Source organism: Podarcis filfolensis (assembly GCF_964270895.1).
Source record: "Podarcis filfolensis genome assembly, chromosome: 13".
Lineage (NCBI taxonomy): Eukaryota > Metazoa > Chordata > Lepidosauria > Squamata > Lacertidae > Podarcis > Podarcis filfolensis.
Window position 1 is genome coordinate 50,313,207 of NC_139615.1, and position 14,840 is coordinate 50,328,046.

Consider the following 14,840-nt stretch of genomic DNA (forward strand, 5'->3'; position numbering starts at 1 on the left):
TTCATACAAAAAATACTTTATTTTCAAATATTAATAATTCTGCTGTATTGAATTCTTGGGTTACATTTAATGGACTTGGAATACAAACAGCAGCAGCACTAACTTAATATCATGTGACCATGTAAGCCAAAGACCTTTCTGATTTCATGTTTCATTTCTTTTAAACAGAAGCTGAATATTCATGAATATACACAATTTTAGTAAGGCTATGCTCATGGAAGTAAAGAGATAAGGCGGGTGGGGGTAGAAAGATTGACATCAGGACCTGATACTCTTCTGGATCCTGCCACCTGAGGCAGTTGCCTCACCTTGCCTCATGGGTGGGCCTCCCTAGGGTGAGGTGTGCGTCCTGGTTAAAGTGGGGCTCATATGGACTATGCCTTTAAAGGGCATTTGAAGCACACACACCCTTAAATTACAGTGCCTGATGTCTCACTTGATTGGACGTGACTCCCCTCTGCCCACTGTAGTTTAAGGGTTGCTAGGAATTGTAAATGAGAGATAAACTACAGTGCCCATAATTCTTTGGGGGGGGGAGGGAAGAAATCTGCTTTTAAGGTATAGTGTGTTCGCAGCCTGGGACTAAAGGAAGGAGGCCTACAAGCTGCCTTGGGGATTTGGGGCTTCAAGGGAGGTTGGGGGCTGCTGTCCAAACCTGGGCCACATGGCCGCCTCTGGCCGCCCCTCAGGATGTCCCAATGCTACGCTGGTCGTCTTTCTTTTCTCCTCTTCTGGTAGGTAAGGAGCAGGCTGCCACTGGACAGTTGCTTAGCATCTAGGCATCCCTGGCTCTCTCCTCCTTCCACCTGCTCTTTGCCCGGGGTTCACTGGACCCACCCACCCCAAAACTTGTCTAAACTCGCAGGTCTCTGCCTCGTGCCAAAATGAGAATCCTAGGCAGGAACTTCTGGGTTCACCCAACCCTTCTCTCCCCTCTGTGCACATCCCGGTTCATTATCCAGCAGCTCCCCGTGGAAACTTGCACTCTGTGCCCTTCCTCCAGGGTCTCTCACCCCTTCTCCTCCACACCATCCATCTCCAAACAGGGAAGCATCATCTGAATGCTGGCATCGGATAAACTATAACTGCCCTGGGCTGGTTGGTGAGGCTGGCAGCCTCCCTGGGTGTAGCTGAGATACCGCCTCTCTTTTCCTTGGTCACCCACCAGCTGGCTGGCTGAGATCTATAGTCCAGCCAGTGGATGGCCCTGGGCAGTATTATTTCAGATGTATAGACATATCAAAAATATAAGGGCAAGTCTTCTGTGCAGAACTATGTGTACTCTGCACTATATATATTCAGGCAATCCATATTCTGTACTAAGAAAACAAAATCCTGTGAGATGTGATAAGTTATAAAATTTGAGCAAATTTTATGATTTATCTTATTTTGCATAATTTACTCTACAAGTTTTGCTATCTTTCATAATTTATGCTGCCCTTGCTAATCATGGGAAAGGAAATGACACTGAAACCTGACGTCCCCGATGACTGAGAATCTCCTTCAGGCACTGCTCACACTTCTGAGCTTTTAGCAAATTTTTGCATCTTGCTTTACAAAATGAAAACTGAATTTCTCAGGAAGCTTAGTTATGTGCACCTTCCTACACTCACTTGGAACTGCAGCATAAAGTCATGCATTACCAGTTACATATCTAACAGGAATGTTCTAAAAGAGCAGATGAATAGAAGATTTACAATATTTCTTAAAGTGGGGGAAGAGATGGTGTTAAGAAAGATTGTGATTTCAAATGATGGCAGAATAATCCCAAAGGGCCTGCCTTCCCCTAGTCACTGGTATGGTATGTATTTTTAATGTAAACCACTGTGAGCAACACCATATCATGTAAATTGTCATCTGAATTGTACATACAACAGGCACACATTGTGCCAACTTTTTTAAAAAAAACAAATCTGCAACCAGGCATCTAAATTATGCACCAAGAAAAGAGTAATCCTTTAACCAGTATAAATTATGCACAGTTGCTCTATTTGCACGATTTCGCTTTTCTGAATAATTTACCTGTATTTTTGCTATCTTGCATAATTTATTCTGGTTTTGCTACTAATGAGGTCAAGAACCTATGTAAGCCACGGAAGTACTGACATCAACTACCAGGCTTCTGACATCTTGGTGGGCATCTGACCAGGCACTTCTGAGCATCTTTTTGCAGCTGTGCTGCTTGGTTTTATTTTCTCGTGAGATTCTCAAGAAGCTGAATTCTGCACTTCCACCGCAACATGTATACAGCCCTGGATTTAGGCTGCTATGTGGCATCCCGGATTTCACTGAACAAATAGTACTCATCCAAATAGTAGCTACTCATCTAGGACTAAGTTCAAATTTCAACTAACTGGAAAACCTTTCATGGCAACGGCAAACCTTGCTCAATATACAGTACATCACAGAGTTCAGTTTTCATCTTCTGTGCTCCCAGATGCCACCATCATCTGACAGACCATTGTGATTTTGACACATGCACTTGGCCAAAGAACACAAATGTTATTTACAGAGTGTATCCAGGCTACAGAGAGAACCCTGATACAACTAGAAAGAGCATACAAAAATATTATAAAGTACTGCATAAAAGCAAGGGCTATGGATGTGAATGGGATTCATAAGGAACTCAACTGTTTTCATGCAATAGCCAAAATCAGACTGTTTACTTCGTAATTTACAATCTGAACTTGATTAAAAAAAACATTTAAAAGTTATCACAACTGAATTTTACTTAAACCATACAAATGTAATTTTAAAAAGGAACCCTAGACAAATATAAAGCTATATAAAACCATTATTTGAACTCCTAATTTTTGCAGATTCTACATTTTGGGCTTGCTGAGGTTCCTCAGCCCTTTAGGCACTGGTTCCATACAAAAGTCCATTTTGGTAGGCAAGATTGATTCTCACGATTCAAGCCACTCTCCTTGTAGCAAGTTTGATAACCATTTTCAAATATAAACCTGCTTATCCAAACTAATCCGATCCTCCGCTTTGCTTTTCATTAGCCGCTTGAGCAGTCCTTTCCCTCAGGCTCCTGGCAATGTTATTTCCTTGGCGGGAGCACATTCTGTTCGTAGTGACCAGGGTTGACAATATTGCCAGCAGGCTCATATCGGGCCACCACAAATGTGGAGCCGTCGCTGGCAGCCGCCTTTCCAACTCCCATCCTTTTGGTGTTCTTCCAAACCATGGCTGTAAAGTGTCCTTAAAGAAAAACCCCACACATGATCTATTAGGCTCTGGGCAAGAGTCTCATGCAAGACTGGGCAAGAACAGTAGTCGGTTTCAGAAAAATTGCTCAAGGAAATTCAAGCATCCTAACTCAAGGACATTAACCTTTGTGCGCAATAAAAGTATTGCTTGCTCATAACTTTTTAAAAGAACAATTGTTTTGAGGATACATTTGAAAGTTTTAAGGAGTGCTCCAATTAGTTAACTTGTTTGTTTGACCTCAGTTTCAGGTTCCTTGGTATGAAGCTCACTGGAGACTGAGGTGGTCTTGTGATATACGCTTTTATTTATAAACATACACAGGCTGAGCATTAAATAGAAGAGCATGAACACTTCAACCAGTCTTGCTCCCCATTAGACTTCATGGTGAACCCCCAAAGTCATAGCTTTGGTTTCAGAAAAGACAGCATGTCTGTCCTCTTGAGAATTCCCACCGACCTGCGCCAGATGAGACTAACCCTGACTAGTCACTGGCCTATTGCTCTCGAAGCATCCCTAGTTAGTTGTTTCTATGGCAACACATCCGTACTTCACAGATTAACCCAATGCAGTTAGTAAAGCTTCTAACTGGTATCTCTGCCATTTCCTGAAAAATTAAACCACGTGTCTTTGGAATCAATGCTTTTTCAAATTATGGTGTTAGAAAGAGGAAGATTTAGAAATTACTAAGCCTGAGCTTCTTCACACTTGGTTACCCAGCGCCTGTTTCTTGCTGAATTTTGAACAGCATGCCTCCATCTCCCCACCCTCTATTCAGTTGAAACGATATGTTTATATAAAAGCTTAATTTCTGAGATATTGTGAGAAACTAGAAGTGTCCTTTAGGTTATCCGCAGGGCCAGCCAAAAACATTCTGGTGAACCACTAAATGGCACCCCTGCACCAGGGAAGAACGGGTGAGTGAAGGGGGGAAATCAATTCAACCTCACCCAACAACTGAGGTGCGGGGAGAGGAAGAGAGAGGTCCACTCTCTGAATCTCGTTGGGTGGATGGGGAGCCCACCATTTCCTTGCTAGGGGTGGGAGGAGACCAGCATTGCCTCCTATTCACTGAGAGACCGTGGCAGAGGCGGCATGGGGCGGGTGCCAAGGAGGGGGCAGCTGTGGCCTCCAAGGAGGGTCCCACAGCCATCATTGCCACCACCACCGCAGCAGCGGGTGATGCATTCCTTAGAGACGGGATCTGCTGCCCCTGCGATCCTGCTGCCCGAGGCAGTCCCTTCCCTTGCCTCATAGGTGGGCCAGCCCTGGCTAACTGTCAGTAGGCAACGCCAAGCCCATACTCACCTGTCCCAGAGGAAAACCCCGGACTCTGAAAGTTGTAACTTTTTATTTCGTTGTACCATCTGTCAGCTACTTCGCTCCCTGCAAAATGAATGAAAAGATGCTGTTGAATTGCAATTGATGGGGTGCAAAAATGCTGCCACTCTGTTCTTTTTGCCCTCCAAGACAAGGCAGCTCTGGGCTCTCAAAAAACATTCTAACCAAGCTGGAATTAAGTTAGTAAAACCCCCAAAGTTTTGGAAAAAAAAGAGTACACCATTCTGACCAACAGCAATAAGTAGCTGAATTTAAAACGTAAAGAGAAAGCAATTTTTGACCACCTAAGTATGTCTTTTGCAGTTACCAAATGTCCTGATGCAGTTTTGAAAAATGTATCAAAACATGTAACATGTGTATTTTGAGAGAAAATAAATTTAGAAATGTTTTGGTCGGTGAGTGTAAAATCACAGAGATAACTGACAAGCACTAAGCACATTTTCAATTTTATAAAATTCAAATGTTTTAATATTTAATGCAGTTAAATAACTTTAAACATATTGGATTCAGTAGTTAGGTTCTGCCTCTTTTCCATTGATTTACACCCTACCTTACCCTTGGGCCATAACATTTCTGGGCTGGATCTAGACACATGAAAGAAGAAGCGTTTCAGTTAAACGCGTTGTAAACTTTGTATGAGAAATCGGGTTGGCAAAAATGGAACTCTACAGCGCCACCTGGTGTCACAGTATTATAATGCATATACAAAGCATATAAAGCACTTTTTCTCTGCCAATGTGGCTGAGACCCTGGATATGGAGATGCAAGCTTTTTAGAGGAAAGGTGGGATACAAATGTAATCAATAACTGAAAAAAATATAAGCTGGCTCACATCCAACTTTATCGAAACAATACCACACCAGCTCTCTGCCTAGGTTCAATGAGCCTCGAACAAGAGTACCAAAGGTGGCACTGGGATACCTAATCAAAGCATACAACCAATTCCAACCATTGAAAATTAATAATGTTTATCTTAAACTTCTTGCTGCAATCCTATGCTCATTTAGGAGCAAGTCCCACTTGAACATGCATAAGTATGGCACTGTGCCACTGTTAGACTGACAAATATAAAAATGCTTTCTATGGTATTTTATCACATATGTGTTGCGTAGATTGCAGTCCTTACAGTTTTGAGAGGAAAATGTTTGAAAATGTTAACAAGTCTTTCCTATGTACTTATCTTACCTGACTGATCATACGAAGCCCATGCAAGATTTTCCCCACATTTCCCACTACTGGACTCAGGACTGTGTTTGAGGATTCTGGTGCTAGCAAGTGCTTCTGAATACCTAGATAAAAAAAGGAAAGATCTTTACATAAGCGTAAACAGACTGCATCAGGCTGAAGCAAAATGGGTGCCAGGTTGCGAAGGTTATTCTAAATCAGGGGTCTCCAAGCTTTCCTTGCCTCGGGCCGGGGTCTCCAGCAAAGATTGCATGGCGGGCCAGAGGGTGTGGGAACGTGCACCCGTACGCACGCGCACATGCTATTTCCGGTGCTCCTCTGCATGGGAAGTGGGTCCCTGTGTTGCGCTGCACAGCACCAGTAAGAGTGGGCGGAGGCAGTGGCTGCTGCCGCCGCGGGCCAGATAAACAAGTCCCTTGGGCCTTATCTGGCCCCCGGGCCATAGATTGGTGACCCCTGTTCTAAATGAAGAGTATGCACAATGTTCTGTATAAGAGCAACATAGTGCCCCAGAGCTACTCATACCATTGCGGAAGACTTTTCAGGATTTTTTTTTTTATGTTTGATGCTTTGCTGTGCTTGGGGTTTCCGTGCACTGCTCTGGTTCGCCAGAAGCGGCTTAGTCATTCTGGCCACATGACCCGGAAGCTGTACGCCGGCTCCCTTGGCCAATAAAGCAAGACGAGCACCGCAACCCCAGAGTCGGCCATGACTGGACCTAAAGGTCAGGGGTCCCTTTACCTTTTTAAGCCACCCAGAGTGGCTGAAGCAACCTAGTCAGATGGGCAGGATGTAAGTAATTTTTTTATCTTTATCATCATCATCATCATAGCCATCATCAAATATGGCCTCTGCCCAAGCTCCTCACTTGGGTCCTCCTAGATCAGGCTTCCTCAACCTCGGCCCTCCAGATGTTTTGAGACTACAATTCCCATCATCCCTGACCACTGGTCCTGCTAGCTAGGGATCATGGGAGTTGTAGGCCAAGAACATCTGGAGGGCCGAGGTTGAGGAAGCCTGTCCTAGATAATTCCTTCCTTTGGCCTTAGAAATGGGGTGGGGGGCTGGCAAGCTCCTATTTCCTCCTCCTGTCTCAGCAGTGGAGCCAAGACCGTCCCCCTAATGTTAATACTAATAATTCCAACACCAACGCTAACCCTAACCTGACCCAGCTGAATTGTATTCTGCCACTGCAGTGAGAAATCGGGGGGTGAAGTAGGTTCCAGAGTTTATAGACAGAAAATGGTCCCACAGATTGATCTGAAACTGGGTTGTGCAAAAGAGGTAAATTTGAGGGTGGGCCATGCCATATTTGTGGTAAAAAGGGTAAGAAATTGTTATTTGAAATGAGTCAACATTTGATGAGGGACTCTGGTATGTTGACAGTGATGTGTGCTTCTCTTCATGCTGAGGTGATTCTCCCATAAAGATTTCTATGCTTCCATTGTTGCTGAGTAGGTTTTGGCCCACCAGACTGAAGGCAGACATGGCTGCACAGTAAACTTCAAACGGGATCTTTCACTTAAGATCCACATACGTCAGAAACAAGCAAGGAGGAAGAGAAATGAGAACGGAAAGCTCAGGAAGGCCACTTAGCTTTTCGTTCCTATAGACATTAACTCTCTAGCGGCTTCATCTTCTCAGGACAGTATTAATTAATTACGCACCATTGCCTTTTCGAACACTCCTTCTCAACAGACACATTAATTAACCCACAAAGCTGATTTTTCTTAATAGCTTGTGACAACGCTCCTCTGATAAAGGTTTTGCAGAACATCTGCTGTGGTATCTTCTGTAGGACTGTATAGTAGGTCTAGTTCCTCTGAATCTCTTTTTTAAAAGTTGTATTTTGCATCAGTGTTTACCTCGCATCCCTTTTATGGCTGTAACACTGAACAACATTCTGACAGTTGTGTGCCTGATTCCATAGAATCATAGAATCATAGAGTTGGAAGAGACCACAAGGGCCATCGAGTCCAACCCCCTGCCAAGCAGGAAACACCATCAGAGCACTCCTGACATATGGTTGTCAAGCCTCTGCTTAAAGACCTCCAAAGAAGGAGACTCCACCACACTCCTTGGCAGCAAATTCCACTGTCAAACAGCTCTTACTGTCAGGAAGTTCTTCCTAATGTTTAGGTGGAATCTTCTTTCTTGTAGTTTGGAACCATTGCTCCGTGTCCGCTTCTCTGGAGCAGCAGAAAACAACCTTTCTCCCTCCTCTATGTGACATCCTTTTATATATTTGAACATGGCTATCATGTAGCTATCATTCCATGTAGTTCTCCTCATGCTTTCGTGAACAGCCTTTCACAATGAATCGGACCATATGCCATTAATTTTACCCTATTGCACTTTACTTTATTTTCAACTCCCACTTACATCCTATTGGGTTTTCTGTCTGAAGGCTGGAGTGAGTATCTAGGTTTGCTTGTCATGCATGGATTTTATATCTTCCTTTGGCTACCCTTTTCTATCGATGGGCTTCTCTTTCTGGCGTGTGTGCAGCATTCTCCCAGAATGGCCTAGTAGTGCTAACTTTGTAGGACAAATGACCAGAAGGATTGTCTTTTGTTTTCCCCATCTGATCTCAACATCTGCATGGGACTGCCTTTGATCCTCTTCTGATACTGCTTTTTGCAAAGTCATTTGCTGTATTCAACCAATGAGTCTTGCTAGCTTGACTAAGCTTTCCCCCTCCCTCCAAATCTCCTAAAGCAGCTCAGGGGATCGAGAGAATCCCCAGAAAAGCATTTAGGAGAGGAAAGGAGAGGTTGTTCGGTCCAGAAAGCACAAATACTTGTTCTGATATAATGATCACCTTAGTATGATGCCAAATCCCACCCATCTTACTGACGGTCACTTTGTGTGTGAATTCAGGATTGTGGGCCCAGACACAGTGAGGCCGTGGGCAGCTGGGGACTAATCAAGGAAGATGAAATAATAACAAGACAATTGCTTTGGGATAAAAGAAGGGTTATGGTAATCTCAGGTTAAGGATCACTCCGGGATGTACCTCAAAATGGGGGGACCTCTAACATCACCATTTCGGGGGGTATCCTGGCCCATCAGCCCCCACCTGGGTGTCAGGATGGAAGCACCTCCCCCAGACACCTTTAAGGGAGCACCCCAATCCCTTAAGTCCCAGTTGCCTCCCCATCTGCATTGACTAGGAATTCAACCCAATGCCTTATCTGCCACCTCAGTTGACCCCACCCTCAGTCAGCTCCCCCCCAACCTACTTACATCTGCAACACTCTCAAAGGTCTTTGTAAACATCCAGCAGCCACACCTTGGTGCCCATGGGCAACAGATGTGCCCCATCAGGTCTGGACAGGCCTCCGTTATGAACTACAATGCCAGGGTGCTGAATCACCCCCCCCCAATCTGCCCTATCACTGCTGCAGCACCAACAGTTCAGACCAAAATATAGATATTAAGGAGGTGTTTCAAGAGCGGAGTCTCCAGATTGGTAGGCTGGTGAGGCTGATGATGCCTTTTCTGTTTCTCAGATTATTCTTGCCTAGCTAATGACAAGGGCATCTGGCAGGGCCTTCACCACAATCAGCGACGTAAGCCAGGGCATAAGGTTGTCTCCCATCTCATCCTCCTCCGGCCCCTTTTCCACACTGGTCTGTCTTAGAAACCTGCACCTGCACCCTTGAGGAAGACTGGGACAGGCACATATCACCCAGCACAAGACCCGTGGTAACCACTGAAGCAAGAAGCTGGCTGTGCATTCACTGACCCACAGCACCCCAAAGAAAGCTTTGTACTTTGACCAGTCCATGGAGCCCAACACAGTCTATATGTCCCTTAGGACAGTGTATGCAATTGGTTTTTTAGTGTCCTGGGCTGGGGGGGGGTAGCTTCTGCACCAGCCTTCCAGCAGCTTCCATACATGGAAGTAGTCTCAGAGGTTCTGGAAGCTGCAGGAGTTTGCTGAATGATGTGAACACAGCTACATGCAAAGCCGTGGTATTTTGCAGCTAATCCCCGTTCCTTAAGGGATATGATCGTCCGCCTGAGGAGGAGGAGGAGAGTGTGAGGCAGCCCTGCCGTGAGACCTAAAGACTTCCAAAGATTACCAAACCCTATAATATGCTTGGAATGTTGATAGCGCAACAGAATGCAATGCTCCCGGCTTCACAGTGTGTCTCCAAGCACCCACAGGTCCCCATGAAGGAGTTCTGGCAGTGGCCAAGCTATGGGTGTCAACACCATGAAGTGATCCTCCTCAAACCAGCCAGTTAATATCTTTTCCTCAACAGGAACATGATAGCAACTGTTTAGTTTTTAGAGACAGGGACATCAGAATGCTTGAAAGATTATATAAATTTAATACATCCAGAAAACGAGCACATGAGGGATAAAGTGAGGCCCCTTCTCTCACACATGCTAGGAGCTACTGTGTCTATTCTGGGTGGTCTTCTTGCACAGAGAAGCATCCCATCCTATGAGACCTACCAACTGTGTGAAGTGGTCCAAGAAATGGTGGTGTGAATCACTGGCAATACCAAATAACATTAGAGCTTAACTACATGCACCATGAGTTTGGCCAAACTGCGGGAGACAATGGAAGACAGGAGTGCCTGGCATGCTCTGGTCCATGGGGTCACAAAGAGTCGGACACAACTAAACAACAACATGCACCATGTAATTTTGCTTGTGTTCCTTAGCTCTAATATTCTTTGGTAGTGCCAGCCATTGGCATTAACAACATTTAAGTTTTCTTCTTCCTTTCGACCAATGCTTATAGAAATTACTAGAGATTTTGCTGTGTGCCAGCTTGCTCTTCCAAAATATGGCACCACTGGAGAAGACAATTATGCTGATCCTGGCAGTGGGGAAAAATGTCTTTTTTATTGTTCCAGGAAATAAATCCATGAGGATTTGAGTACCAACAAACCAAGAATTAAATCAAAAGTACTGCAATACCGATAAACTCTTCAATTAACAAAATAAAGAAGTAGTTGTACTCACTGCTGTGCTTCCCTGTTTAACTTCTTGCAGAGTTTTAGTGAGGGAACTCCATGCTTCTTCCTGTAGTCATTGTGGGCTTTTAAGACCTCTTCCGCAAATTGCTTGGAAGCTAAAACGGTATAAAGCATTAGAAATTCAAAACAATTCCAGTCTCTGCTTCAGGCCCTAAGCAAGGGTCAAAATCTTACATTGCTCTTACATTTCAAAGCCTACGAAATAAGAAGAAAATCAGTTTAACCAACTCATCAGATGGCTTGTTTTAAAACAGCTGCACCTGAGATCACTTAGTTGCACAAGCACTGGCGAGAGGGGATGCATTATGATATATATTGCATTGCAGAGAAAGACAAGAAGAAAGGAACTATAATATGCATGTAATCTGTGGCATTCAAAGCTTTTGACCTGGTATCAGAGTTTCTGTCTTATAACCATAACCTCCTTAGCTCATCTTCAACAACCAACGCAAAAAAGTAGCAAAGCCAATTTGTTAGCATAATAATTTTTTTTTCCATATCTAAGATTTAGATAATTTATTACGGTCAAAGTCCAGCTTGCATAACACAATAAAAACAGTGTTTATAAAGATAAAATATACAATCAGAGCAGATTGCAGCAATAGCTCATGAGCTAAAATTGAGATATATACATACACCCGTACAACTGAGATTTGGGCTACCATAAAAATTGACCCTGAGGCACCCCAAAGGGCGTTTTCAGCATTTCCCTGGTAAACTATTTTATTCTAGAGGGTGATCTGCGCCTACAGATCTAAAATTAACAATATACAGTAAGAACTTAGGGTGCACATCTATCTTTCTTCATACTCATCTTTTACTTTTGTATGCCACATTTCCAGCAAGCAAACTGAGCACAAAACAGCCCACAATAGCAAATAATTAATACATAAAAGCGTCACCTCCCTGTCCCAGTGCTTCTTCCTTTGATACATTGGCTATTCTGAGCAGTTTTGCATGAAACCTCAGCTAATCTCCAAGGAGCAGGAAAGTTTGGAACTATTCCACTTAGTAGTGCAACGACTTTCTCTGGAATGTGCATCACTCATTCATGTTGGGAAGATGCCAAGTGGTGTCTCTGCCAAACGATTGTATTCCAATGTGTTCCACTTTGTACTCTTGTCTTTTTCAATAAAGTTTGTGGTGATTTTTCCTACTTTCAGTGCAACTGCAGCACCAGCCTGGTGGGTGTAGACTTGCAAAGCACTATTAATGTACCTAGCAATAGGAGTCTTCAGTAAGATAAAAAAAAATTTTGTTTTGACTAAGATAAAAAAAAAAATTTTGTTTTGACTATGGCAGACCAACACGGCTACCTATCTGTTTCAGTAAGATAGTTGGTGATGTTCTGCCTGCCTGTCCCTACAGCATGTGGCCCCTTCCCCCATTTGTTTCCACAGCAACTATTGCCCCCACTCTTTTTAATTTTCAATTTGTTTTGTACTAAAGTGCATGTGTACTAATAAAATTATCATTTTAAAAATGAAGAAGCAAATGCTGAAATTGCTAGAATCATAGGAGCCAACTCCGAGGGGCCGTAGGGGCTTCGCCGCCCCCCCCCATAAATATTTGAGAGGCCTGGGTCCCCGCAAAGTTGATGGGCACTCGCATTCAAACAGTGTGTGTGCACTGCACCATGTGATTGATTATGCAGGGTGGGCCTTATCTGGGCCCCCACAGTATTTTATTCAAGTTGGCACCCCTGGCTATGATTGTAAAAAGCAAATCAGTAAATGAAGTACCAACTTAAATAACGCCAGTGTCCAGAAGAAGCATGAATCACTTCACACCATGTGATCAGAGGCTGCATTCCTAAGTGTGCATTCTAGGGAGTAAATCGGAAGCTTAATTCTGACTTAAACATACCTAGGATTGCAGCCTTAGAGCAAGAGCGTAGGTCAGTAATGCACAAACCACTTTTGTTTCTGCTGTGGGGACAAGAACTGAGGGGTAATTATAGGGAATATAGTACTATATTATATGCTACGTAGAACCACAGTTTTAATGCCTCTTCTAGCAGATAACAGTGCTAAAGAATCCTTGTGTAGAAATGACCCATATTTATGTTTAAAAAGAAAGAACAGTACACAAGCTTGGGTCAAAGAAGCACAGGCACTTCCAATATCTAACAGAAGAGGATGGATAGCATGATTTCCATCCCATTACCAATGTGTTCACTGTGCAACACCCTACACATCCGAGTACCAAATATGCAAAGGTGCAAACGAGGCCATTCGTCCCATTATTGTCGGATCCAAATGGGCGCAGGTCCTCCAAGGTCTCCAAAGCCTTGTCTTTTAGCTGGTGATGCCAGACCTGGGACCTTCCACATGTAAATTACTATTGAGCTATGACTCTCCCAATCGTTGCTGAGGTAACTATTAATTTGGTAATCTTAAAATGCCCTGCAATACAGAATGCCGGATTTAGATACCACATTTAGTATTAAGATTTAGGACATATTTTTTGCATAATGTAATGTACATTGTGCGCCTCTCATTAAACTTTCCATAACCGATAATTAATATGCAGATCTGCCAAACAGCTACGTTTTATTAACTCAATGAAGATGTACAGGAACATAAAATTCTACGTTTACAGAGTTATAAAAATATGCAATTCTAATATTGCTTTCTCTCTCTCTTTCTCCCACACACACACAAAGACATGGAGCCTCCTAGCATACGGTAACAACTGAAATAAAGCCGAAATCATCCAGTCAGCAGTCAAGGAATGTTATTTCTTAAAGATGCATCTGTGCTAGTGCTGAGAAACAAGAACAATAAATGACGAATTTGCTTCCCGTTTCTGTCCTCTGGAGCCTGAAAGATACAGAGCTTGCTTTGTCACAGTTTGGTAATCTCAGCACGATGGGCTCACGGAAAAGAAGGGAGCAGCTGGACTTTCCAACAAACTTGGAAGCAGAAGCTGCTTTAAAAAAACAAGCTTTATAGAACAAGATTAAGTGAATTTGAGTTATATTCCCTGATCTAATCCATGATCTGTCAGTATAGACATAACTACTAAGCATGTGATCCTAACACACATTTAAATGGAGATAATGTACTCCTGAAGAACTTTCAAATAATTGCAATCCCAAAGTATTCCTTTAATGTTTATAAAGTGTTCTGAGCACTTTGCAATGCTGTACAAGATGCATACTGTCTTGAAATCCTTTGGGAAGAAGGAAGAGATATAAAGTTAATACATAAATGCCCACACATCTACCCCAACTAATTCTGGAAAGAAGTCTGCTCTATTTACTAGGATAGCTCATGTGTCTTTTAGCAGTGCTTGGGCAAGTTCTCTCAGAACAGGGAGGGAGCTCCAGCTACTTTGGGACAGGCAAGAGATACTAACAGGAATGTCCCAGTTCTGAAATATTGCTTAGACACAGAGGTTGATCAGGAAGGTTTATTCTAGGTGTGAGTTTGGGATTTAGAATCATAGAATCATAGTTGGAAGCTACCCTGAGGGCTATCAAGGCCAACCCCATGAAATGCAGAAATCTCAACTAAAGTATCCAAGGCAGATGTCCCTCCAACCTCTGCTTAAAAACCTCAAGGAAGGAGAGACCACAGCCTCCCAAAGGAGACCATTCCACTCTCAAACAGCTCTTACTGTCAGAAATCTCTTCCTGATGTTTAGTCGGAATCTTGTAACTTGAAGCCATTGGTTTGGGTCCTACCCTCCACGGCAGGAGAAAACAAGTTTGCTCCATCTTCCATTCCTTCAGATATTTGAAGACGGCTCTCATATCTCCTCTCTGTCTCCTCTTTGGAAGACAATGTGGGTTTCTTGTGGGGTGTGTGTGTGTGTGTGTGCTGCACTACTGGGGATTTCAGGATATGTAGAATGCTAGGAGGCAGATGCAGGCATGCCTGGCACATCCTGATTCTTATAATCCATTATCTGCTGATAAACTGCTGCGGTTGAAAAGCCCAAGGCATTTGTTGTGTGATTCAGGCTTTGAAAGCTGCCTGGTTCATGTAGTCGCATTGACTGCCTGCTTTGGTTAAGATCCTGCATATTTCAGGTGGGGCCCTGGACTTTAGCAGTGCTAGTTTGACGGTTATGAGATGGCACTGCTGGTCAATGGCTAGA

General features: G+C 43.5%; 1 protein-coding gene across 2 annotated transcripts in view; it reads right to left on the reverse strand.

Moving 5' to 3' along the window:
• Positions 1-14,840, reverse strand: part of GLIPR2 (GLI pathogenesis related 2) — a 26,880-nt gene continuing 12,040 nt past the window's right edge. For both annotated transcript variants that reach the window (XM_083583683.1, XM_083583682.1), the window contains exons 3-6: positions 10,723-10,831; positions 5,740-5,843; positions 4,522-4,599; positions 1-3,207 (exon numbers count right to left, since the gene is read on the reverse strand). In XM_083583683.1, coding sequence (XP_083439809.1) covers positions 3,047-3,207; positions 4,522-4,599; positions 5,740-5,843; positions 10,723-10,831 — 452 coding nt within the window. In that variant the 3' untranslated portion in view covers positions 1-3,046. The remainder of the gene's footprint in view (positions 3,208-4,521; positions 4,600-5,739; positions 5,844-10,722; positions 10,832-14,840) is intronic.